A 23,844-nucleotide genomic window follows, 5' to 3' on the forward strand; every position below is an offset into this window, starting at 1 on the left:
TAAAAAAAAAGCCGGTTTTTCAAAGCTAGGTTTTGCAGCTTTGTGTTTTTAGCTTTTTTTCATCTTACCAAACACAAAAAAACTCCCAGCTTTTTTTGATACCCACTTTTTTCAGAATCACCTCAATACCAAACTAGGCCTTAAATTGTTACGTTATAAATCGTTGTTATAAACAAATGGATTAATTAACGGTGGAATAGGTTTTTAAGCTAAAAGGCTCTTGTGATTAGCATAACTCTTGACTTGGTCACTAAAATTTAAAATCAATAGAAGTGGTTTTTGACATTGTACACTGTCACTCATTTTGGTCATTCAGTGAAAAAAATTTCGTTAAATTGAGAGTATTTTTGTCAAATCAACCCTCCACTTGCATTAATGATTTCTTCCATTCAACATAATTTTTTTACAAAATAACTAAAATAATTAATGATAGACAACTTCCAAAATCAATTTTATCGATTTTAAACTTTAAAGATCAAAATAAAAAGTTATCACAATCTTATAAATCATTTTCACTATAAAGCCTAATTGATATACAATTTGGCATTTTGCATTCAAATTTCTCTGTGATTTGATTAATTTCCAAATTTCCAATGACTCTCTTTTTCATTAAAAATCGTGCCTTGACTTCCCAATTCCCATGCACATGCACGCAAATTCACATACCTACTACTAGTAGCTAGTTCCCATTCGGATTTGGTGAGAGGTAGTCAACAGTGCAGAAAAAATTTCGAGTGTAATACAGGTACGGAGATCTATTTGTTGGAAAATTTTTTAGTTATTACGAAAATATAGATGTTACATCACGTGTTTTTATGTAAGTGATGAAAATTTTTAATTTTTAAGTTATTAACTTTTTAACACATATAATCCAGCATTTATATATGAATACGTGATATACTATTTCGTGTGACAAAAATACTGAAAAATCTCTCCTATTTGTTGATAAGAAAAAGAAAAAAAATGGTGATTTGATTGATAATATTATAGAATCTTATGTCTCGAAAGGATTCGGTGATTTGATTGATGGTAAAGAAAAAAACAATTTGGCTCAGTTCCTCCATCTTAACAAAATAAATAAATAAATAAATTCTGTTGAACTGACTCAAAAGTCATCATTTGTCGAGGAATAATTCTGATTACCAAATGATTGAACAATCAAATATATTTGATTCCAATACTTAGTTCATATTATAAAAAAACTAATGAATTATGAGTTCAATACATCCCACCGATTTATTAATACAATGAATATCTCATATAATATGTGACAAAGTAAAATAACTCCCGCACGTACGTGTTGGCTTCCAAACATTAACGTGGTAGACTCCTAGTTACTTGATAATTCATATAAATTTTTTTGGATGTCATCTGAATATACGAGATGAGTGAGATACTTTAACCACTTCATAATGCATATGCTTGACAAATTAAGCAAAATATCTCGTAACGTATGGATGAGTGATTGATTTCCAGCGCAGTAGACTGAAAAGCATTGATGCTAGCGTGAGTTCTGCATCGATGGCCGGAGTCGGCCATCCTCGGCACTCTTCTTCCTACCATAACTACAACGGCCTTAATTATACTTAATCAATATTCAAGCGCTGGCTACATGACATGCCTTTAGAACCTTTGATAAAGTTGATAACCAACAAGGAAAATGTGATTTATTTTGTCACATCTTTTCACCTTCAACTGATCTACTGAACTATTGTATTGTAATCCTTGGTTTGTTTTTTAATACATTTTTTCGGATGAAAGAGAAAAGATACGAGACTCTCTTAAAATGAAATTCTTTATAAATTTTCTGTCAACTCACAGTTTAACATCAATTATTGTGATAACATTATAAAACATTGCGTTAAAAATATAAAGTGAAAGAAAATCCATAAAGAGCTTTATTTTTGAAAGTCTCCTCAGTCTTAATACGTTAACTGACATCAACAATTTTAATATTTCACTAAAGCAGCCTAGCTAGTGACTAATTATTAATGCTCTTGAAAGATACTATTAACATTATTTATCAAAACCCTATTAAAAAAGCTAACCACTCTGCCAAAAAGGCCGATTCATGAGTCTATCAAAACCCTAATGTGTCCTTAAAAGATCGGATAATGATATTCACGTATTTATTTTACCTTTTACATATCTTGTTAATTTTAATTATTAATTTATTTCAATTCATTCAATCCCACAATGAAAAATTAAGAGAAATGTGTAAAACGTAAAAGTAAATGTGTGAATTAGATATTATTGCTCTTATTAGTCAAAACCCTAATTAAAAGGTTAACCACTCTACCAAATAAAGCTCATTCACAAGTCAAACATTTGTTAGAATTTAGACCACCATAATACGCACAATTCTATTAGATTACCAATTTGCCAGGGCATTGTCCCCACGGATCACTCGGTGGAAATCAATTTTGTCTGCTAATTTGGCTACTTTAGTCCCCTCGATGGCCCTCCATTCATATCAATTATTCAAAATTCAGCTCTCTCTTAAATAAATGTATACTCCAAGTCACATCTATGTTGTTATATTAAAATCCACAATCTCCTTTTCTCTCAAAAGAAACTTAGCTCAACTTACATGTAAGAATCATTTGAGTTTGTTCATCATCAATTATTTTGGTTATTTCGTAAAAAAATTATATTAAATAAGGACCAAAATAATAAAATACACTCAATTTAATAAGCAATGGGCCAAAATGATTTGGTATTGGGGGTATTTTTGTCATTTTCTTATTTAACGGAGATTTTCCATGGAAATACCAAAATTTACAGTGGACAAACTTAAGGACCAGTTCTATCGATTCTAAATCTTAAGGACCAAAATAAAAAAGTTATACCAATCTCAGAGATTATTTTGGCTAAAAATCCTTTTTAGTGACATAAATATCACATTTGACGTTGTATATAAAACTTTATTTCAGAATTCATGCGAGACGTTGTTGTTCCTACTTACATGCATTTATATCTCAAAATTGACACATATATTGAATCAGTTAATTCTTGCTTCCATATATACGTGGCAAATTGTGATTTGCAAGTAAAAAAAAAAACACTTTATGTACAACGAGTCATTCATTGTAATCCAATATCAAATCACGGTGTATAAATCAATACCCTCAAAATGAAATAGTAATTATAGTTTGTTTAACATCTCCTTGTCGCGTATGAAGCCAAGGCGCGCCATTTTACGTATATAAATAGTCTGATTCCGCAGTCCACCCAATTGACAATGCCGTCCAAAAGTCCAAAACACTCCATAGACATTTCCAAGCCCCTTCCCTCCAAACCAAACTCCTCCCCAATCATCAGGCTCACCATCCAAAAAGTCATCCCTCGACCTTCTTTATATATATCCCTACACCACAAACATACATCACATTATTTCTGCGAAAACCAAATGACAAACATGGGACACATCAGCTACAACAGATTCAGAAATAGCAGACCGCACAGAGGTTTCCGGGTAAACCCTAGAAGATTTTCGGTCTCGAGGCTCCTACGTGCCCGGTTCGTGTGTTTGTTCAAATTCTTGAGGTGTTCATATGGACAAGCTTTGCAGTGTCTAAGGAAAAGTATGGGAAGAAATTGTCCTGGGACTAGTAGTCCCGGTACCAATTATGGCCCTAGTAATATCAAGAGGAACAGCAGAACCAGCAGCAGGAGGAGTTTGGTCAGTAAAGAGATGAAACAAAACAAGGGACGGTCAGGATCAGCTGATTTCTGCAGACTGAGATCATTTGGACGCTCCAATTCTTTCTATGCAGAAGCCATTGCTGATTGTTTGGAGTTCATCAAAAGGTCTTCTGTTTCTGTTGATCAAAACCCCTAGTTGTTTATTTATTTTTATATATGTTATGCTTTGGGCTACGATAAATATGTATATTATTGCTTGTGCTGGAAACTTGGTTTGGTTTTTCGTCTATGTCTCTGTATATCTGATCTTGGTCAGGAGTTTTGGTTTTTTTGGAGGTGGCATGTATTTTGTGTAAAAAGATTTACCAAAATTAATGATTTTTGTATCGTGTTCTAATCAACTCTAATCACGTTCGTGTCGACGGAATACCAACCCTAATGAGGATTAATTTGTAGTGAGATTCTGTGGTGGGTGGTACGGGGTGGCAATCTTTTGGGAGGTTCGTGGTAGGTGTGGAATGCAGATTAAATTAACACCTGACATGTTTTTATATTAATTTGGTTTACTGAAGGAAAAATAAAAACACAAAAGGGCAAAAGAAAAAGGATAAAGGAAATTTTCAGCGTTGAAATTAAGAAGAGAAAAAGAAGTGGGATTCATATTTCAAAAAGGGTTCCCACCATCTAGTTGCTTAATCGAGGATTAAAGCAAAAGACCATGATTAACAACGCTAATTGATGTTGAAGAATCCATTAATTGACCACTTTATTTGGTTAATGATCTAATCCACATGGAACATGGAAGAAAAAATGGAATACGGTAAATGGGCCTGGGTTTTCTGTGAATTAGACTCTACACCCTAGAGGCCCAAAATAATCATGATGGATATATTCGTTACTTTGTGCTATGCTTGTACTTATTCTTTGAGACTTATGCATTGTAATTTGGATTCTAGCCCGCACACTGCTCTCTCTATTTCAATTAATTTGAATTTTTTATTTATTCACATGTTTTTATGCCACCATCACTTTATGTCATCGTCACATTTTAAGTGTCGGCCAGCACAACTTGATTTAGGTGTCTAATGGACACTCCGGATTAAGGTACGTTGGTTTGGTATGATAGTGTTTATCACTAATAAAGCCCAATTTTTCGGGGGAAAAATGGTAATTGATGGCATAGCAAAGCTTTTAGTGTCTCCATGACCCAGAAACATAAGCCTATTGTTCTCTCTGACAAGTGAGGTTAAAACATCTACAGTGATTTGGATGTGTTAGAAGAACAATAAGATGGAGTACATGCCGCTCACTTATGACCAAATGGGCCCTAAAATATCCCTTGGCTTTTGGTTAAGCAACAAAGAAAAGCACAAGGTTACTTGCCATGTTCGCAAGACACTAAATTCTTGCTTACCAAGAAATTGTGTCTCCTCATATTCCAATAAACCAATATTCTATATATTAACCACAAATAACATCAGAATCCAATTATCAACAGAAAAGTTTTTTTCGTCACAAATTGTCCTTTTTTATCAAAGTTTTAGCGGCGAAACGCGCGCTTGTCACAAAAGAAAATTGGATTCCAAATTCGCGGCGACCGCTCGCGCGTTCGTTTCGTTTGACCAGTTCTTATGATTGGGGCACAATACGACTTGTCGTTTTTTCAGAAATGGGTTTTCGCCCAAACCCAAAGAAGATGCTGAGCCTGATGAGAAGAAGTCGCAGCGCGGTTGGACTAGCGGCAGCCGCCTCTTTCGCCTCATCGCGCTCGTCTTCTTCCGCTTCCACGTCAGCAGCGCCCAAGCTAGCGTCCCCCACGGATGACCTCAAGACCCTAAGGACCAAGGTCTGCATCATCGGCAGCGGCCCCGCGGCGCATACGGCCGCCATATACGCCGCCCGGGCGGAGCTCAAGCCGATTCTGTTTGAGGGAATGATGGCCAACGATATCGCCCCCGGCGGCCAGCTCACCACCACCACCGACGTCGAGAACTTCCCGGGTTTTCCCGACGGAATCCTCGGGTTCGAACTCATGGACCGGTGCCGAAAGCAGTCCATCCGTTTCGGGACCGCGGTGTTCACCGAAACCGTCAACAAGGTCGACTTCTCGACCACTCCGTTCAAGATCTTCGCCAATGAAAGGACCGTCCTGGCCGATTCCGTCGTCGTCGCCACCGGCGCTGTCGCCAAGCGCCTTCAGTTTCCTGGCTCCGAGGAGTACTGGAACCGCGGGATTTCGGCCTGCGCGGTTTGCGATGGGGCCGCCCCGATATTTCGGAACAAGCCGCTGGCGGTGATCGGAGGTGGCGACTCGGCGATGGAGGAGGCGAATTTTCTGACCAAGTTCGGGTCAGAAGTGCACATAATTCACCGGAGGGACACGTTTCGAGCTTCGAAGATCATGCAGCATCGGGCGCTGAACAACCCGAAAATCCAAGTGGTGTGGAACTCGGTGGTGGTGGAGGCTTACGGCGAAGGGAAAGGGCCTCTGGCAGGGCTGAAGGTGAAAAATGTGGTGACTGGGGAGGTTTCCGATTTGAAGGTTTCGGGCCTGTTTTTCGCAATTGGGCACGAACCGGCGAGCAAGTTTTTGGATGGGCAATTGGAGCTCCATGATGATGGGTACGTTGCTACGAAGCCAGGGACTACGCAGACCAGCGTAAAAGGGGTTTTCGCAGCCGGAGATGTTCAGGACAAGAAGTATAGGCAGGCTATCACTGCCGCCGGAAGTGGTAACTCTTCTTCCATTTCTAATGGAAAATCTGCTTCAAAATGCCAATTTGAAATTTCTCTGTGGAATATTTACTTTATAATCTGATCGACTTTTATGTTACTTGTATTGCAATTGAGAGTCTTTACTTATTGAGTTTCATGTTAGGATCAAATTGCTAACAGGGACATAATCACTAAACCCTAAACCCTAAACCTTCTGGTTGTATGCATGTATTGGTAACTTTGTGTGGACAGATTTGGATAAAACATTGATCCTCAATCTCCAGCTGACTTTCGTTTTGCTGTTGGAAAGGATTACGGAAAGATTTCACTTTTATTTGGTAGTGCGATCAGTTATTTGTGTATTCATCTTTCTATTTTCATGCTTGACGTAAGAGATAAACTTCGGTAGGGCTGCCCTAATCAGGCAACTCTCACACTGGGTAGAACTAGTGTGAGATCGAGGGGACCAAAATACGTGGGGTCTCATGCTTTTGTGAGAGGTAACCTACATACAATGTGGTCGGGAGGTCTCTACCCAAGTGTTTCTCATGACTTAAACTCCCACTATGGGAGATCGTGAGCTGCGCCATCAAAAGCCTGCTTCCTGAGGTTGAATGGCAAAGAAGCAGTTAGGATATACAAATGGGATTGACCTCAAGCCTTCGGCTGAAGCCACCCTCGTACCGTCCTTGAACTTGAGCTGAATCATGCATTGTTAAGTTAGGTTTATGAACGTGGGGAAGTTGATTTCACTCTGCCCTTTATGGAGCCCTATCATAAAGACTTCAATGCCTTGTCACATTAAGCTTGAGGTTGAGCTTCACCTAAATGCACTAGGTAAAGTTCGCCTCAAGGTTGTTTTGATGCTCCGTGAATTGAACTTGGGCATACAATGATGCATTTACACTTTTGGCACAACTTTTGCTCCAATTGTAATTCATCAGGCTTGCTTACACCACAAGATATTCATAAGGATGCATAAATTGAGTTGGATGGCTACATCCTGCTAGATGTTCACTGATTTATTTGATTTATATTGTTGATAACTTTGATTGGCACCGTTATCAATCTCGTTTAGGAAAATTTTGTCAACTTTAAATTTCTTCACGGGTGTAAATGAGCAGGCCGAAAATGCTAGATGTATGGTCTTCTTTATATATTCCGATTGTTTGTTTCTAATTGCATTATAAGATGTTTAGTCATTGCAATCTCTAACACTTGATTTCTTTCATTCCGATAACGATGCAGGATGCATGGCAGCCTTGGAAGCAGAACACTACTTGCAAGAGATTGGATCCCAGGAGGGTAAGACTGATTGACTACCTTCGATTGGCGAGGAATCCAAGCGATGCTCGGTTAGAAGCAAAATTTAGTTAAACAGCAAGGATAAAGAAAATTAAGGAAGATTTGCAGTAATTATTCAAGTATTTTATTTGTTTTACGTTGTTACTAGACCATGTTCATGGCACGGCATCTGCGACCTAATACAATCGTGTGCTTGTGCTTGCGCGTATGCTTTGTTTGAATGGCTTCAAGATTTAGCAATTTTTCATTACTTGGCATCCAAAATTTTGATTTAACGACGGTCGAATTGTTTTGATCGATTGAGAAGAAAGAAATCTCTATTTAATTCCCCTTGTTACCAAACTAATAAGCTTCTAGTTCTCTAACGACAAGCGAAGGGCAATTGAGAAAGAATTCGCCTAACCCCGTTCAGACATGAGCATTCTTTCTTGGTTGTCAAGCAAAAGCTTTTATTTGTCAAATATTTGGTGTTTTTAACCTTCATAGCAGAAGAAGGCGCAAAAACTAGTGTCAGCCATGGACGACCGGAAAACCCTAAGAACCAGAATTTGCATCATCGGTGGCGGACTGACGGCACACACGGCCGCCATATACGCCGCTAGAGCGGACCTCAAGCCGATTCTCTTTGAGAGTTGCATGTCCAACAAAATCGCCCCCGGCGGCAGGCTCACCACCACCACCCACTTCGAGAATTTCCCGGTATTCCCTCAAACAATTCTCATGGCCAATTACCGAATGCAGTCAGACCGTTTCCACGCCACAATCTTATCGGAAATGGTCAACAAAGTCGATTTCTCGGCCACCCCTTTCAAGATCTCCACCGAAGAAAAGACTGTCCTTGCCGACTCCGTCGTCGTCGCCACCGGCACCGTCGCCAGACGCCTTCACTTCACTGGAACCGCGGGATTAATTCGGCCTGCGCTGCACTGCGTGCAACGGCACCCTCTATCTGGACAAGCGGCTAGCGGTGATCGGAGGTGGTGACTCGGCGATGGAGGTGGCGAATCATTTGGCCACGTACGGATCAGAAGTTTACATAATTCACCGGAGGGACACGTTTCGGGCTTCGAAGATCACGCAGAATACTGTACGGGAGAACCCAAAAATCGGAGTGGGGTGGAACTCGGAGGTGGTGGAAGCTTACGGGGATAAGAGTGGATCACTGGCGGGGGTGATTGTGAAGACTGGTCACTGGGGTAGTATGGGATTTGAAGGTTTCGGGGCCTCTTTCTGCGGTCGGGCATGATCCGGCAACGGAATTTTTGGGCGGGCAGTTGAAGCTGGATGTGGATGGGTGGGTATGTTGTGACGAAGCAGGGGACAACGGAGACCACTTTGAGAGGAGTTTTTGCGGCGGGAGATGTTCAGAACAAGAAGTACCGGCGGGCTATCACTGCTGCCGGAACAGGTAAACCCTTCTCTTAATCCTTAAACTTGCTTAATCCTTGGTAGTTTGATGAGCTAAATATATATTTGTGTAGCATTTCACTTTTCTTCATTCAAGTTCAACTACCACGACTTAAAACTCCTACTCTGAGAGGCACCAACATGCATCCTACTCTATTTATATCTGTGTCGTGTTCATGTCATCCTACTCACGGATCAATGTGCAAAATGATATAAATCAATAATATCTCAATATTAGCGGTTGAAAGTGCTTATGGAAGGGCTCAAAGCCCTTTTTTCTAACCAAAATGCATCTAACTATGTTTATAGAAAACTAAAACTTCAGAAAACACTAGCGGTTGTCTATGTTCATGGCATGACATCTACTATCCTTTTGTTTTACAGTCTTATTTAAAATTTTCTTTCCTTCATCGTCGATATATTTTTTTTAATTCTTGGTGAAGGAAAATTTAGGGGAGATTGACTACTATCACCACCAGTGTCAGGGCATACCCACAACCTCAAGTCGAAATGACTTATAATTGGCGCCAAAATGCTAGCTGCCATCGATATAAATATACGTAAGAATTTACAAATCGTTCACCAACGAGAACTGCTTGCAGTGGAGAAGGAACTTGGATTGGAGGTTAATCATTCATAATCATACCCTTAGCAACTGAACCAAACTCTCGATGGCCGAAATTTTTTATTTAACCTGATGTGCGAGTAAGAAGTCTAAGTTATTAGATATCAGTACTGGAGTCGAATATGCATGTATGATGTATCGGGTTATTATTTATCATGCACATTCTTGCTTTCACAATGAGGGTGTGCATGTTTCATTTGGTGACCCTTTTCTCGGATTAGAGCCATGGAAAAAGGGTTTGAGAAATTCCATGCCTGGAACCTCTGTGTTCACGACACGGCGCTGGCCATTTCAAACTCCAAGTTTCAAGCGTCTCACATGTGAATGGTAAACTATAATTGACAATTTAACTTACTTGGAACGATAGAAGTCGTGAATAGTAATGAAAAACGTAACTGGTTGTTCACGTATGAGATAAACAAGTCATGTTAATGTTGTACTACGTTGTTCATGTACGGAATACTATACTTTAACGTGTGACCAAACTTACTTTTTTATTCCTTGTATTAGTAAAACATACGTTATTCATGGAATGAGAATGATAACATGATTATGATATATAACTTCCCATGCTTTTACTAACGCCTAAGGAATACTTTTTATCGTATGCCTTCACCCTCTTTTTATATACAAGATACGAAAAGAACCCTTGACAAGCAAGCCGTCTTAGCTCAGCCGGTACAGCGCGTGGTTTTTAACCACGTGGTCATGGGTTCGATTCTTACAGACGGTGTAGTTTTCAGGTGAACTATTTTCTTTCTTCGTCCCTGAGTTTTAACGATAAGGATAAAATAAAGGGTAAAGTAAATAGTACCATGATTGATTTTTAGTGTAAAAATGTGAGCTAAAGTAAATAGTACCATGATTGATTTTTAGTGTAAAAATGTGATTTTTCGTTAAAGTGAACAATATCGGAAGTTTTTCGTTAAAGTTCCCTACTTTAAAAGAACGCTTTGATACATGTCAGAGGATGTCATATCACAATCACACGTGCAAATGCCAACTATATCTTTGTCTCTCACCAAATGACAAGGCAAACGGTACACAACATGGAATAATGCAGAGACATTGGCAAGCTCTAACCAAACCAAGGATGCAATAATCTTAGCCCGATCCAAATAACAGTGTCGTAAATTGTACAAGGCCGAAACAACAAAATCCCTCGTAAAAACGCGTTTAATTTAATCCTAAAACAATTAAATTAAACTATAAAAAACAAATTAACAAGAATCATAAATCAAAGATCACAACCAAGCTTAATATCCTGAAGATACCCATCACACACCAGATACTCTTGGAAGCTCTCTGTCAGCAACAAGTGGCAGGCAGCAGTATGAAGACAAGAACAAACATCCCAGCCTTTCCTTTCTGTATTTTTGTTTTTATTCCTTCTCACCCATGTGACATCACCAACCCTACCATGTTCTCCTTCCCTCCCTCTCGAACCCCAGCACAATGTCCTCTAGTGTGTGTGTGTGTGTGTGTGTGTGTGTGAGAGAGAGAGAGAGAGAGACTTTATTTGATTTCTGCTTCTCCTTTCCCTCCATTTTCCATTTTTTTTGTATTTTTTTTTGGGGATTCAATGGGGTTTAGGGTTTAATGTATTTTACCCGTGTTTACCGAGGCAAGGTTTGCAACGTCCCTGCTAGATCGGTTGTATTTCATGTGGCTCTTCACTAGCTGCCCGGATGCGATGGCTGACATGAGAGAAAGCTCCCCTGCTAGGACAGCTCCGGCTACAATTCTCGCCAGTTGCCTTGAGTTTAAACCAGGAGAGTCTTTGCTTGCGCCCTTGACACCGAGCAAGTTCAAGCAGGCTGATTGGGATGCGAGTTGTGTTCCTCCTCCAACTGTACCCACCTGAAAAGTTAAAAAACGCAAATTGTAGTCAGATCTCTATTCAATTATTTCCCCGATAGATAAAAAAACCGCAACTTTGCAATGTAATTTTTTTTTTTTAATATGGGAAAGCACAACGATGGTTTCTGCCCCACATTAACCCTTCCAATCTGGAATTTTTAAATCCTATGATGGGGTCATCAAACGAAATCTCTGGAACAGAAGAATTTGGATATGGTCTAATTAACTTCACCTTCCAATCAACTTAAATATTTAAAATGAACTGTAAAATTATAATAGTGTTGTGTTTGTACCTCAATGGAAGGCATGGTGACTGAGATATGAAGGTCATTGCCGTCGGCTTCCATCAAGGTAATGCAGTGAGAGCTCTCAATATTCTGAGCAGGGTCCTGGCCAGTGGCTATGAAGACTGCAGAGACAATATTGCTGGCGTGGGCATTGAACCCGCCAAGAGCACCAGCCATGGCAGACCCAACAAGGTTTTTATTCACGTTAAGCTTCACAAGGGAATCCACATCGGTTTTCAGTACTTTCCTCACCAATTCCTCCTTGATGACTGCCTCGCAAGTTACTGATTTCCCTCGCCCTTCAATCCAATTTACGGCTGCTGCTTTCTTGTCTGAGCAGAAGTTTCCTGTGCAACCCGAACAAGCACATAATGACAACCTCACCAAATAATTATAGAAAAGTACATTGCAAATGGATAATCAACAATAGATTTGGTACCAATGGGATAACTATATTATAATGAGGACACTTTACATAGGATTTTGAAAATTAATCAAGGAAAATGCCACTGTCAATAAAATATATAGCAATTTATTCTAGGGAACTTTAACAAAAAACTTCCAGTATTGTTCATTTTAACGAAAAACCACATTTTTACACTAAAAAATCAATCCTGGTACTATTCACTTTACCATTTATTTTGTCCTCATCGTTAAAACTCAAAGTTTTCAAGCCATTTTCATTAGTTTTCCTTTTATTCTATTTGAAATCTAAGTTCAAAAGGGAAGATACAAACTATTACATGATGGCAAAGGAATGTTTGCATGCTGGTGTATTTATGCAACAAGCATTCTCTTGCAAGCCGTGCATCCCGCAACTGAAATCCATTTCACAGTAGTACAACTTGCAAATTCATTGTAAAGACATAAACTGAGTAAAACTTACCAGAGATGCCAACAACTTCCATGTCTGGGAATTCATTTTGAAGGAATTCGATAACATATTGAACGCCTTTGGAGATCATGTTCATCCCCATGGCATCTCCAGTGCTGCATGAAAACCTTAGGTACAGATTCCTGCCTGCTATTGCGCATCGAATCTTTTCGAGCTTTGCAAATCTGCTAGACCTGAACAGGAATGAAGAACCATTTTTATCAGTTATGCAATTAATCACAAAACTGAAGAAAAAAAAATGAAAATTGGGTGAAAAAAAACACAGAACAATTCAAAGCAAACAAACAAACAAAGTCCCCCATCAACATCATAAACAAACTTAACCTGTATTAACAACTAAATTAATGATTAATTGGTTGGTCTTTCTTTTGTTCCTCAATTAAACAAAAATAACAATGCAACAATAAAAAGCTGTTGAATTGAAAATCTAGGGTTTAACCTGTTGAAAACGACGGCGAGAGCATCGAAATTGAGAGGGTTCTCGACGAAGAACTTGAGCTGAGCAGCCCTAACGACGGAGTGGAACCTCACAATTGGAGCTCTGGTCATGGAGTCGTTGAAGAGGACACTCTCGGCGCCGCCTGAGGCGTAGATTGCCTTGAATCCCCTATTGGTGCTGGCCACCAGGCACCCCTCCGTTGTCGCCATTGGCACCATGTAATCTTCTCCGTCGAGAAGCAGCGGTCCGGCGACTCCCACCGGGATCTGCACATACCCCACCGGATTCTCACAGCACTGTCCCAGTATCGACCGATAATCGAAGCCCTCCAGCGGCAGGCCCTCCAGCGAACGACCCGTCGTTTTCTGCAACGCCTCGCGCCGGATCGCCGCAGCTCGTTTGCAGTCCCCGAGCTTCGATTCGAGCTCGTAAGACGCTGTCGTTCCGGACAACACCGACTCGACGATCTCCTTGTCTTCTTTAGAGATTAGCTGCTCGTCTTTCTTCTGCTGAGGCGGACGCGGCGGCGGCGATTCGAGAACCTCGTGCTCGTGCCAGTCGTCGTGCGGGGTACGGGGAGCGACGAAGGACTGGACGAAGTCTATACCGAAGAAGCCGAGGAGGTAGATAACGGAGGCGAAGAGAGAGAAGATGGCGGCGATCTCCGAGAGCGTGACTACGTGAAGCGGCGTGGACGTGCGGATCTTCTCGCGCCACCGGTTCAGGAGGAAGTAGGCAACGGTGAAGAAGAGAGTGACGAAGAGGCCATTGGTGAGGTAAAGAGGCAGAGGAAGCGCGTCGGAAGCCTTGGGGTAGGAATTTGGGTCCGCGGCGGAGGCGGTTTGGTTAGGGCGGCGGTGGTGGTGGTGTTTGGGGAGGGGTGGTCGCCGGCGGAGGTCGTCCATGAAATTTGGGTGCGGTTAGAGAGAAAAGGGGGTACGGTACAGTGAGAGAAATGAAAATTGAAAATAAATAAATAAATGAAAATTTTGGGGGGATTACAATTTTTTTTTTTAATTAAATTCTAATTTGGTGCTTGTTTTAGGGGAAACGCGGGGGGCATTATTCAAACTTAAAGAAATAAAGTAGGTGAAATAAGCCATTTATTACTAAGTATTTTTCTTCCTAGCAAAAATAAAGGAAGAAAGAGTCGATGAAAGCTTTATTTATTTAATTTTCAAAAAAATTACGATAAATTTCAACTGCTCATTTTATCTTGGGATTTAAAAGAAAATACTTGGTTCACTTTCTCAAAAATAAGTAGTCATATTTCTTATTTACTTGTTAACTATAATTTGACATGTCTATTGAATTTATTGTTTTATATTTGAATGGAATGTTAAAAGCTTATGGTTTGAAGAGTAGAGTGGTACATCTCCTGTGTTACATGAAGATGAATGTGGTTGCAGATCACCTAGTTGGCATGAAACACAATGATGGGATATAATGTCATTACACTCTAGTAGTGCTTAACATCTTTTTGTTCGTTATCGAGTTTTATAATGTCAATTTATAACTAAGAAGAACACCAAAGTGGTTGGTTATATGGAGGACAAATTGAATGAGTGAGATTCATTATCACATCTTTTGAAATCAAATTATGCACGTCCTTAACCTATATTAATTTCCTAATTAAAATAAGAAAACTTGAGTAGGTTTGTCTGACTAACTGAATTACTGGAAACTCTCGCAAAGGAACATCAAAGAACAACTTTTAACGAACATGGTCCCTGCCCTTCTATCAAGTTGCTCTACCGAAGATTTTCTCCAAAAAGTATCCGGATTGTTTCAACCGTACTGAATATTTTTTCGTGAAAAAAAGTGAGCAGGTTCAATTCAAAAGTAAAGGTCCAAATTAAGTTGCTGAGTTGGCCCTTGTGTTTCCAGCTCTGAAGTTGGTCCCATCCCACTGTCTTTATATTGGTGGGTCAGTGACCAAGTGGTCCATGCCAGCCTCTGACTTCAGGTGGCCCAAAGTCAGCTGACCTAATACTCCCAACGGTATTATCCAAATTAAACTCGGATTAATTATGCAAAGCTGTCTTCCATTATAATAATGCCAAATAACAGTAAACAACAAGTAAGCCGTCTTAGCTCAGCTGGTAGAGCGCGTGGCTTTTAACCACGTGGTCGTGGGTTCGATTCCCACAGACGGCGTTTTTTTATTCCATGCTTTTTGTGAGGGCAATTCCCTCAAATACTATTGTGGAGTTTATTAAATTAATTTACACATAATTTAACTTGAGTGTTGTTAGGTATTGTTTGGTATGGGATGGAACGGAGAGGAAACAAAAATGCTCTCGGATGAAAACAAGGAGGAAGGAGATGGAGATGTTATAATTTTGTCTTCCACGGATGTGGAATGAGTCGTTTCAGGGGGTGAGGCGGAACAAGAATTCACCTAAAATTCGTCCTGTGGAACAACGCGTTCCACCCGTTTTAGACGCACTAAACGTTGGACGGAACGCCTCATCCCACTTCGTTCTGTCCCATCCCCTTTGTATTATTTCCCCACCCATATTGAACTCATAATTTTATTACCAAATTTACCCTTGTGTAATTCATCATACATTTCCATATTTTAATTTTTTAAGTCCTTATACCATTCCAATAATTGAAATAATAGTTTATGGACGATATTTTTAACTGTTACCAATGAAGGTAAATATAATATTTGCTAAGTATTATTGGGTTACAAAAATTGTTTAGAAGACATTTATGTCAAAGCATTTCTGTCAATTTCACGGTTCCCCGCAAGGAATTTAAATTAATTTGGCCAATTCCTTGATGATGAGAATCATCATTCCTGTAGTAGTGTTATTGAGAGAATGACCGATGAATTCCTTGCTAATTTATTGGGTGCTAAGTATTACTGGATCGAGAACATAGTTTGTGTTAGTTTTACATATATAAAATAAATGGGTAAACGGTTACCTGTTTATAACTGCAGTTAATACCCATAACCGCCCATTTAAATTTCGCAAGTAAACGGTTATACCCATAACCGTTTATTTATCTAAACAGTTACCCATAACTGTAACCGTTTAATTTAAATGGACGGATAATCACGGTTACTCATAACCAATGGGTAATTGCCCATCCCTATCCACAAGACCAACCAATCATGTCTTGTCACCTAATTATTAGTTATATACTTGAAAGTTTAAAACCTAAATATAAAAAATGAGAAAAAAGGAAAAACAATACAAATCCCTCCCCAATTACGACCCCGATAGTCCCCTTAGCCTCTTTCCTTCACGACGGTGTTGCATGTCTCTCTCAGTACCCTCCACCGCCTCTACAACAATCAACCCAATCAAAAATCCAATCAGATTCAAGGTCCCAGTTTCCATGGATAATCCTTTCTTAGGGTTTAAAGATTCAATCTTTTTCGTCCAAGTTATTTGAAATCTTGCCGAATAGAGGTATTCTTATACATCTCATATGGACGTTACTTGCTCTAGCTGGCAAACATCAATCGAGAATGGAGAAGCTCGGGAATAGATTGGTTCAGGGTTTAGGGGACTCATGATGCTGCTACCTACCAAAGCGATTTGGGGACGTGGTGCTGCTGCGATGGTTGTGACCAAGACTGGGTGCTGGTTGTTGATGTGGTGTAGTTTTGACGGTGCTAGTATGTTTAGGATAGAGTTTTGAGTGGTGGGGTGCTGTTGGGCCAATGATTTGGGGTGTTGGTGGCGGCATGGCTAGGTTTTAGGGGGGTTAGTGCGACTATTCTGGGGATTTTTGTAGTTGTAGAATTTTGTTTAATGATAATTGTACATTTTTAAAGCAAGGAAATTTTGAAGAATAAAGATGTAGGGTTATTTTGGGACTAATGGTGGGTGAGGAAAGAGTGTATGTGTTTTTTTACACTTTTCAGAGAGGGTGTGAATATAATGTGGGTGAGGAGATAAGACAATGAGGTGGGCATAACACCACTCTTTAACTTAATTAGCTAACATTGATTGATATTTTCAAGCGGACAAAAATTTGTACAAAGCTTCCGACTCCTGTTATATGTGGTAAAGTTTTTAAAAGAATTTAAGACTTTTTATATTTACTCGACTCCATGTTGGTTCTATCAAGTCTAAGAGTTGCCCTAACCTGCAACGAAACATTTTCAAGTCGTAAACTCCTAGTTTGTTCATGAGTTCACAACTTAAAATCTCAAGGCTCTATGACCAATCATGTACTCACAAGGAAATATACCAAGTTCAAAAGTGAATAGAGATTCTTGGCTATATGTATATTGTTCGTCTTTCAAATCGAAAAAAATATATACAACTAATTATAAAACAGATTTAACCAATACAAGCAACTACTTGAGGGCTGATAGCTAAACCAAAGATCCATTACAATCTGATACCGTATGATAACGTCATAATAATACTAGCATTTGTCCACACTTTATGTGTAAAAACATTTTTTTTTTAAATGGGAAGGAGAGAGTGAGCGAGAGCGTGGGTGGGAGCAAGGTATTAAATATCAGTAATATCGGAAATATTGGTAGTCCGAAAATACGGAAATATCGATGGAAATATCGGGATAATATCGATATCGATAAAAATTACATGGAAACCACGGAAATTGTAAGAAAAACTTGGAAATCTTTATTGAAACTTTGCAAGATGTTTATTTAGTCAATTATCTATTAGTTTATCACAAAAAATTGGAAAGAAATGCATTGCATGATGGATTTAACATTATCAAGTTGATTATATAGCGAGCTGACAAACACTGTGAGTGTAGAAAATATGTAGTAATTAATGAAAGAAGTCTAAACACACCATAATCGTTTATATATAATGAATTAGTACAATATTTTACACTTTATACTTTGCATGATAAGATACATTAGTGACTTAGTACCACATAGAGTGAACGTGGTGAGTAGTTCAAAAGTAGATACTTGAAAAGAAATTAATCAAATTTTAATATGATGTAATTATTTGGACTTGATTTAAAATAGAAATTTATCATATATAATATATGTAACTGAAAAAAAATTAATCAAATTTTAATATGATGTAATTATTTGGACTTGATTTCTCTTTATACATATATTCTTCTTCCTATTTTCGAGTATTTCAGTTTAGTAAGTGATTTTAAATTTCGGAGACGAAATTCTTTTAAGAGGGGTAGATTGTTACACCCACCCCCAATTTAAATTGTATTTTCACTAAGTTTGAGTTTATCTTACTTTTAAAATTATTTTTGGATCTTAATAGGTGTGCCCAGGGGGCCCACCTTGCTTTTGTGTCCCCGGTCTCTCTTTTCTCTCAGTTCTATCTTTTCCCTCACTCTCTCATCTCTACCCGTGCTCTCTCTCTCTCCACTCTCTGCACTCTCTCCTTCTCCCCGTGAACCAACCCACACCCTCACTTCCACACCACATGAACGAAGGCGGTCTCTCTTTTCTCTCAGTTCTCTCTTTTCCCTCACTCTCTCATCTCTACCTGTGCTCTCTCTCTCTGCACTCTCTCCTTCTCCTCGTGAACCAACCCACACCCTCACTTCCACACCACATCAACGGCGACACCACCTCATCGCTCTTCTCACCTTCTCCCTCTTCGCCATCTCCGCCACCGTATCAAGGCCCTGCAAAACCCTCTTTGTTTCCTCCTACTCCTTCTCCCTTCGCCGTCTCCTCTCCTCCTCTTCCCCCCTCCGGCTTCGTCACCGTCGTCACCGAAATCAGTCGGCTCTGCCCCGCTCAGAAGCCTACGCGATCGCACCAAGGACATCCTGAGCGTCGTCGTTTCGTTGCTTTTCGACGTTAGCTGCGGCGCGCTCACCGTCGACTCTTAAGATATTATCGATATTTTATATAATATAGCGATATTTTGACGAAAATCCTTTGGATACCTATTAAAATATCAGTCCGGTGAAAAACCGATAATATCGGTGATATATCGCCGATATTATCAGCATTTTGTTCCTTGGGTGGGAGTGAGAGGTTTTTTTTTTTAAATTTATTTATTTTAATATTAGATATATCTTAACATCATCGGTAAGTGAGGATTCAATAGAAAAAGTAAAATTTGGATCTGCGAAATTACAATTTTGACCATCATATTTTTTTTGTGAAATAGAAGATTAAATAAGTCTTTTCAGTTTTCACTCTCTTTTGGTTGACAAATTTTTATTATTATTAATAAGTAGTTCAGTTAGGCAAACCTCCTTTAAAGATATTTTAAAAAATTAACTAATCCTAATTAAAATACAAACTAAACGACAGCTTGACAACAAACAAACAAACAAACAAATAAACAAACAAACAAACAAACAAACAATCAAAGATTACAAAGGCAGCTACTACTACTACACGCTAAAAAAAAGAGAAAAAATACCCCTCAAGCTAATTATCGACGTTTAAGATGTCAAAAGGGTATTTTTGACTTTTTATTATTCTTTTGCACATTTAACTGGGGCAGACAAGTTTTGAGACATCCTTGCTAGATCTGTTGTATTTCATGTGGCTCTTGACTAGCTGTCCCGCTGCAATTGCAGACATCAGCGAAAGTTCTCCGGCGAGCACTGAGCCCGCGACAATGGTGGCCAATTTTCTAGAGTTTGAACCGGGCGAGTCTCTGCTTGCACCCTTCACACCCAGCAGGTTCAGGCAGGCTGCTTGTGATGCAAGCTGGGTTCCTCCTCCAACCGTTCCCACCTGAGAAAGTTAATTAAAATTTAGTTAAATCGAGATTGCTGGGTTTAGTTAGGTGTCAATTAAGCACTAATTATAGTTGTATTGTACCTCAATGGAAGGCATGGTGACGGAGACATGAAGGTCCTTGCCGTCGTTTATGGCTTCCATCATGGTGATGCAGTGAGAGCTCTCAACATTCTGAGCCGGATCCTGGCCGGTGGCGATATAGATCGCGGCGACAATGTTGCTGGCGTGCGCATTGAACCCACCAAGAGCACCGGCCAATGCAGAACCAGTAAGGTTCTTAAGCATGTTGAGCTCCACCAAGGCAGCCACATTTGTCTTCAGTACCTTCCTCACCACCTCTTCCTTGATCACTGCCTCACACACCACTGACTTTCCTCTCCCTTCTATCCAATTCACCGCCGCCGGTTTCTTGTCGGAGCAGAAGTTTCCTGCGCAGTCCGGAGCAAACACAAACTAAATCAACGTAATTGATACAGTAAATATATACAACTTATGTTGATATCTAATCACATATTCAAATCTGACGATGTAAACATCTTATGTTATCAAACCAAGATAACATTTTCTATACGCAAAAAGAATATTCGCATGATCAAATCGAAAACCTACCTTGAATTAATTAGGTGTCCATGTAATATTGTAATTTGTATGCCTTGGTAATTTTTAACGAATGAGGATCCTCTCCAAATCCTCCAATCGTATCCGTTCATCGTATATCGTGCGGTTAGAAATCATTGTAAATTTTTTTATTTTATCAAACATATAAACAATAACTGACAAAAACTGACCACGATTGGGGGATCCCCGAGATCTTCGTTCATTTTTAACTTACATTATCATGTGAGTATATCACCCATCGTTATCACCAAGGTATATCCAGTGTTTAAAATAGTGGTATCATTGAAAATATTTATATACAAATTTGTGGATATGTCGATATCAATATCATTTGGCTTTGATGGAAATGATAGAAATTGGTTTAAAAGCTAAAAATTTAAAATGAAACTTTAGAAATTATCAAACACTGGTTTAAACGAAATATAAGAGTTTCTCCGATATTTACTCGATATGTCGAAAATATCGAGAAATCTGTTGATTTTAGCCAAAATTTAAAAATTTCTCATATATGGGACCATATCGAAAAATTGTCAAACACTGTATATATCTACTACTCATCACAAAAATACCTTCTTGGCGACATGCAACTTCCAATGACATGTGAGAATCTCCCAAAATGAAGACTGAAATGCAAATTATGGACAAAAAGAAGAGGAAGAGAAAGATTAATCAAGTAACTAATACCAGAGATGCCAATAATATCCATGTCAGGGAAGTCGCTTTGGAGGAAATCTAGAACGTTTTGGACGCCTTTGGAGACCATGTTCATCCCCATAGCATCTCCAGTGCTGCAAGTAAACCTCATGTACACATTCTTCCCTGCTATCGAGCATTGAATCCTCTGAAGCTTCGCAAATCTACTTGATCTGAACAGTGCATATGCAGTCAAGTCAACAAACAGAATTCCAAATTATTAATTTTTATTGTATCATAAATTAATACATAATTAATAATTAACTCTCCACTTAAAAACAATATGGTAATTGTGTGATTATCTAAGAAGAATAAAGTTAACCAACTTTTAGTTAGTAACAAGATCATTTTTTCAAACATTCCTCCTCTTCCTCTCGCCAAAAATAATACAAAGTCGCCCTCCATGCACATGCAATGCCCGAAATAAAAGGTGTTGACTTGGCTCCCGAAATAACAAAAACCAAAAAAATGTAAGTTAGGTGAGTTGGTAAGGAAAGATTTTTCAGTGTGCCGGGACTCGGTTCTATACATTAAGTGTAATAATATAATTAGTTTAGAAATATTTGAAAACTTGAAAAAAAAAAAATCAACCAATTATATTATGAAACTTAATATTCCATTACGTTTTTCCGGCGTAATAAAAAAATTTCTATTGTTAAGGGTGTGTGTGACCCTCTCTTGTAGTCGAGTTTGAACCCTTCTTCTGTTAAGTCAGAATAATCTATAAATAATAATAATAAAATCTATAACCCTTTATAATATCATTTTGCAAAATAAAAGAATAAAAGACTCACCAACTTGTGTTAAAGGACGAAAATTAAATTTAAAAAAAATTAAAATACGAAATATTGCAGGTGAAATTCGAATTATTTTAAAAAACAAAAAGACCAAAGCAGTAGAAATGGTGAAGATAACCCGTCCGTACCGGTTGAAAACGACGGCGAGTGTATCAAAGTTGAGCAGGTCCTCAACGAAGAACTTGAGTTCGGCAGCTCTGGCGGCTGAGCTGAACCGGACAACGGGAGCTCGGGTCATACCGTCCTTGAGAACCACGCTGCGGGCCCCGCCGGACATGAGGATGGCCTTGCATCCCCTATTGGTACTGGCCACCAAGCACCCCTCCGTGGTCGCCATTGGCACCGTGTACTCCTCCCCGTCGATCAGCAGCGGCCCCGCCACTCCCACCGGGATCTGCACGTAACCCACCGGCATCTCGCAGCATTGCCCCAGTATCGCCTCGTAGTCGAACCCTTCCAGCGGGAGGCCATCCAGCGAACTACCGGTCGTCCGCTGCAGGGCCTCGCGCCGTATCGCAGCCGCCCTCCGGCAGTCTCCGAGGGTGGACTCGAGAGAGTACGAAGGCGTAGTTCCATCGACGACAGACTTGATGATTTCCTCGTCATCAGCCGACAACGCCGGCGACTCGTAGGCGGCGGAGGTGGCGGAGGAGGGGAGTGCGGTTAAATTGACAGAACTATTTTGCCGGACTACGACGTCGTCGTTCCAGGGGCCGTGGGCGGCGCTGGAGTTGGGGGAAACGAAGGACTGGACGAAGTCAATGCCGAAGAAGCCGAGGAGGTAGATGATGGAGGCGAACAGGGAGAAGAGGGCGGCGAGCTCGGACAGCGTGACGACGTGCAGCGGCGTGGAGCTGCGGATCTTCTCGCGCCACCGGTTGAGGAGGAAGTAGGCGACGGCGAAGAAGAGCGTGAAGAAGAGGCCATTGGTGAGGTAAAGCGGCAGGGGAAGCGCATCGGAGGCCTTGAGCAGCTGGTTGTCGGATTTAATGGGTTCGCCGGCTGCAGAGGCGGTTGGGGGTCGCCGGCGAACTGCCATTATTAGAGAGAGAAATAAGGGGGAAATAAGTAATTAAGGAATTAATTAGGCTAAGTAAAAGAAAAGGGAGGGATTAGAGGTGGGGGTTTATTTAATTAATTTGGATTTTGTTAGGGGGAGTTTGCTAATAAATTAGCTGGAACGGGGTAAGGGCGGAGAATTTGGACCCCTTTTTTATAGGAAGATGAGAGGAGGGAGTGAAGTGGGAGTGGCGGGTCCCACTCCCACACGTGCTTTGTGGTTGCGCGTGTCGGGCTTTGCCTCTACGGATCTATGGATCCAATAGGATCTCATCATGGAATTTTTTTAGTGTGGCAGTCAAATTTTGATAAATGTATTACTATTTACCGTGTTATAATAAAAGCGGATATAAAAGCTACAAATTTATGTTATAATATTAATAAAATAGATTTAATTTCAAATCTTAGGGTTTATTGCTTCAGCTCATAAACCCCTAAGCTTTTAACAATTGAATCTATTATCACCACAACTATAACCTAATTGGTAGAACTGAAAATCGTAATCGGAATCTATTAGGTAGGGCGATTAATAATTTATTATTAATTTCTTGTCCACGTGGCGCAAAGTTGACATTCATATTCATAAAACTGCAATCCCCATGTTTGCTACATTAGCAGTTATTGGCCAAATTGATAGAAAATTTAACGGATATCTAACATTGCAACGAATTTGTAAGTTGATGTATGACATTGCAATGTTTAAAACATAAAATATGAGTTTATTATGTGATCTAAAATTAAAGTATTATAGTCACTCAGTACAACAGTTTAGTGGTATTCCTCTTCACTTAGAAGTAAAAGATCTTCGGTTTGAATCTTG

General features: G+C 39.6%; 3 protein-coding genes, 2 non-coding genes and 1 pseudogene across 5 annotated transcripts; 4 read left to right on the forward strand and 2 right to left on the reverse strand.

Moving 5' to 3' along the window:
- Positions 1-5,213: 5,213 nt before the first annotated feature.
- LOC126608793 (thioredoxin reductase NTRB-like) lies at positions 5,214-7,873 on the forward strand. Its single transcript, XM_050276796.1, has 2 exons — positions 5,214-6,377; positions 7,609-7,873. Exons 1-2 carry the CDS (start codon positions 5,315-5,317, stop codon positions 7,677-7,679), a joined length of 1,134 nt encoding a protein of 377 aa, XP_050132753.1. The 5' UTR covers positions 5,214-5,314; the 3' UTR covers positions 7,680-7,873.
- Positions 7,874-7,992: 119 nt separating this feature from the next.
- Positions 7,993-10,136, forward strand: LOC126608811 (thioredoxin reductase 2-like; annotated as a pseudogene).
- A 221-nt stretch (positions 10,137-10,357) lies between these two features.
- TRNAK-UUU (transfer RNA lysine (anticodon UUU)) lies at positions 10,358-10,430 on the forward strand. The gene has a single exon. It is a non-coding gene; the product is annotated as a tRNA-Lys (tRNA).
- A 344-nt stretch (positions 10,431-10,774) lies between these two features.
- LOC126608760 (3-hydroxy-3-methylglutaryl-coenzyme A reductase 1-like) lies at positions 10,775-14,152 on the reverse strand. The gene is made up of 4 exons (XM_050276766.1): positions 13,179-14,152; positions 12,731-12,912; positions 11,851-12,191; positions 10,775-11,557 (listed from the first exon to the last, which is right to left on the reverse strand). Exons 1-4 carry the CDS (start codon positions 14,081-14,083, stop codon positions 11,294-11,296), a joined length of 1,692 nt encoding a protein of 563 aa, XP_050132723.1. The 5' UTR covers positions 14,084-14,152; the 3' UTR covers positions 10,775-11,293.
- Positions 14,153-15,262: 1,110 nt separating this feature from the next.
- TRNAK-UUU (transfer RNA lysine (anticodon UUU)) lies at positions 15,263-15,335 on the forward strand. The gene has a single exon. It is a non-coding gene; the product is annotated as a tRNA-Lys (tRNA).
- Positions 15,336-19,348: 4,013 nt separating this feature from the next.
- Positions 19,349-23,157, reverse strand: LOC126608765 (3-hydroxy-3-methylglutaryl coenzyme A reductase 2-B-like). Its single transcript, XM_050276771.1, has 4 exons — positions 22,094-23,157; positions 21,160-21,341; positions 19,939-20,285; positions 19,349-19,851 (listed from the first exon to the last, which is right to left on the reverse strand). The coding sequence occupies exons 1-4, from the start codon at positions 23,002-23,004 to the stop codon at positions 19,603-19,605; spliced, it is 1,689 nt and encodes a 562-aa protein (XP_050132728.1). The 5' UTR covers positions 23,005-23,157; the 3' UTR covers positions 19,349-19,602.
- Positions 23,158-23,844: the final 687 nt, after the last annotated feature.

The sequence above is a fragment of the Malus sylvestris genome, chromosome 2 (genome assembly GCF_916048215.2).
Source record: "Malus sylvestris chromosome 2, drMalSylv7.2, whole genome shotgun sequence".
Taxonomy (NCBI): domain Eukaryota; kingdom Viridiplantae; phylum Streptophyta; class Magnoliopsida; order Rosales; family Rosaceae; genus Malus; species Malus sylvestris.

What these genes read in the sequence shown, in the direction of transcription:
- LOC126608793 (XM_050276796.1), top strand. Translation starts at nt 5,315, where the DNA reads ATGGGTTTTCGCCCAAACCCAAAGAAGATGCTGAGCCTGATGAGAAGA. An exon ending in TATCACTGCCGCCGGAAGTG is followed by an intron (nt 6,378 to 7,608) that starts GTAACTCTTCTT and finishes ATAACGATGCAG; the next exon opens with GATGCATGGCAGCCTTGGAA.
- LOC126608760 (XM_050276766.1), bottom strand. Translation starts at nt 14,083, where the DNA reads ATGGACGACCTCCGCCGGCGACCACCCCTCCCCAAACACCACCACCAC. An exon ending in GGAAGTTGTTGGCATCTCTG is followed by an intron (nt 12,192 to 12,730) that starts GTAAGTTTTACT and finishes CGGGTTGCACAG; the next exon opens with GAAACTTCTGCTCAGACAAG. An exon ending in TCACCATGCCTTCCATTGAG is followed by an intron (nt 11,558 to 11,850) that starts GTACAAACACAA and finishes TTAACTTTTCAG; the next exon opens with GTGGGTACAGTTGGAGGAGG.
- LOC126608765 (XM_050276771.1), bottom strand. Translation starts at nt 23,004, where the DNA reads ATGGCAGTTCGCCGGCGACCCCCAACCGCCTCTGCAGCCGGCGAACCC. An exon ending in GGATATTATTGGCATCTCTG is followed by an intron (nt 20,286 to 21,159) that starts GTATTAGTTACT and finishes CGGACTGCGCAG; the next exon opens with GAAACTTCTGCTCCGACAAG. An exon ending in TCACCATGCCTTCCATTGAG is followed by an intron (nt 19,852 to 19,938) that starts GTACAATACAAC and finishes TAACTTTCTCAG; the next exon opens with GTGGGAACGGTTGGAGGAGG.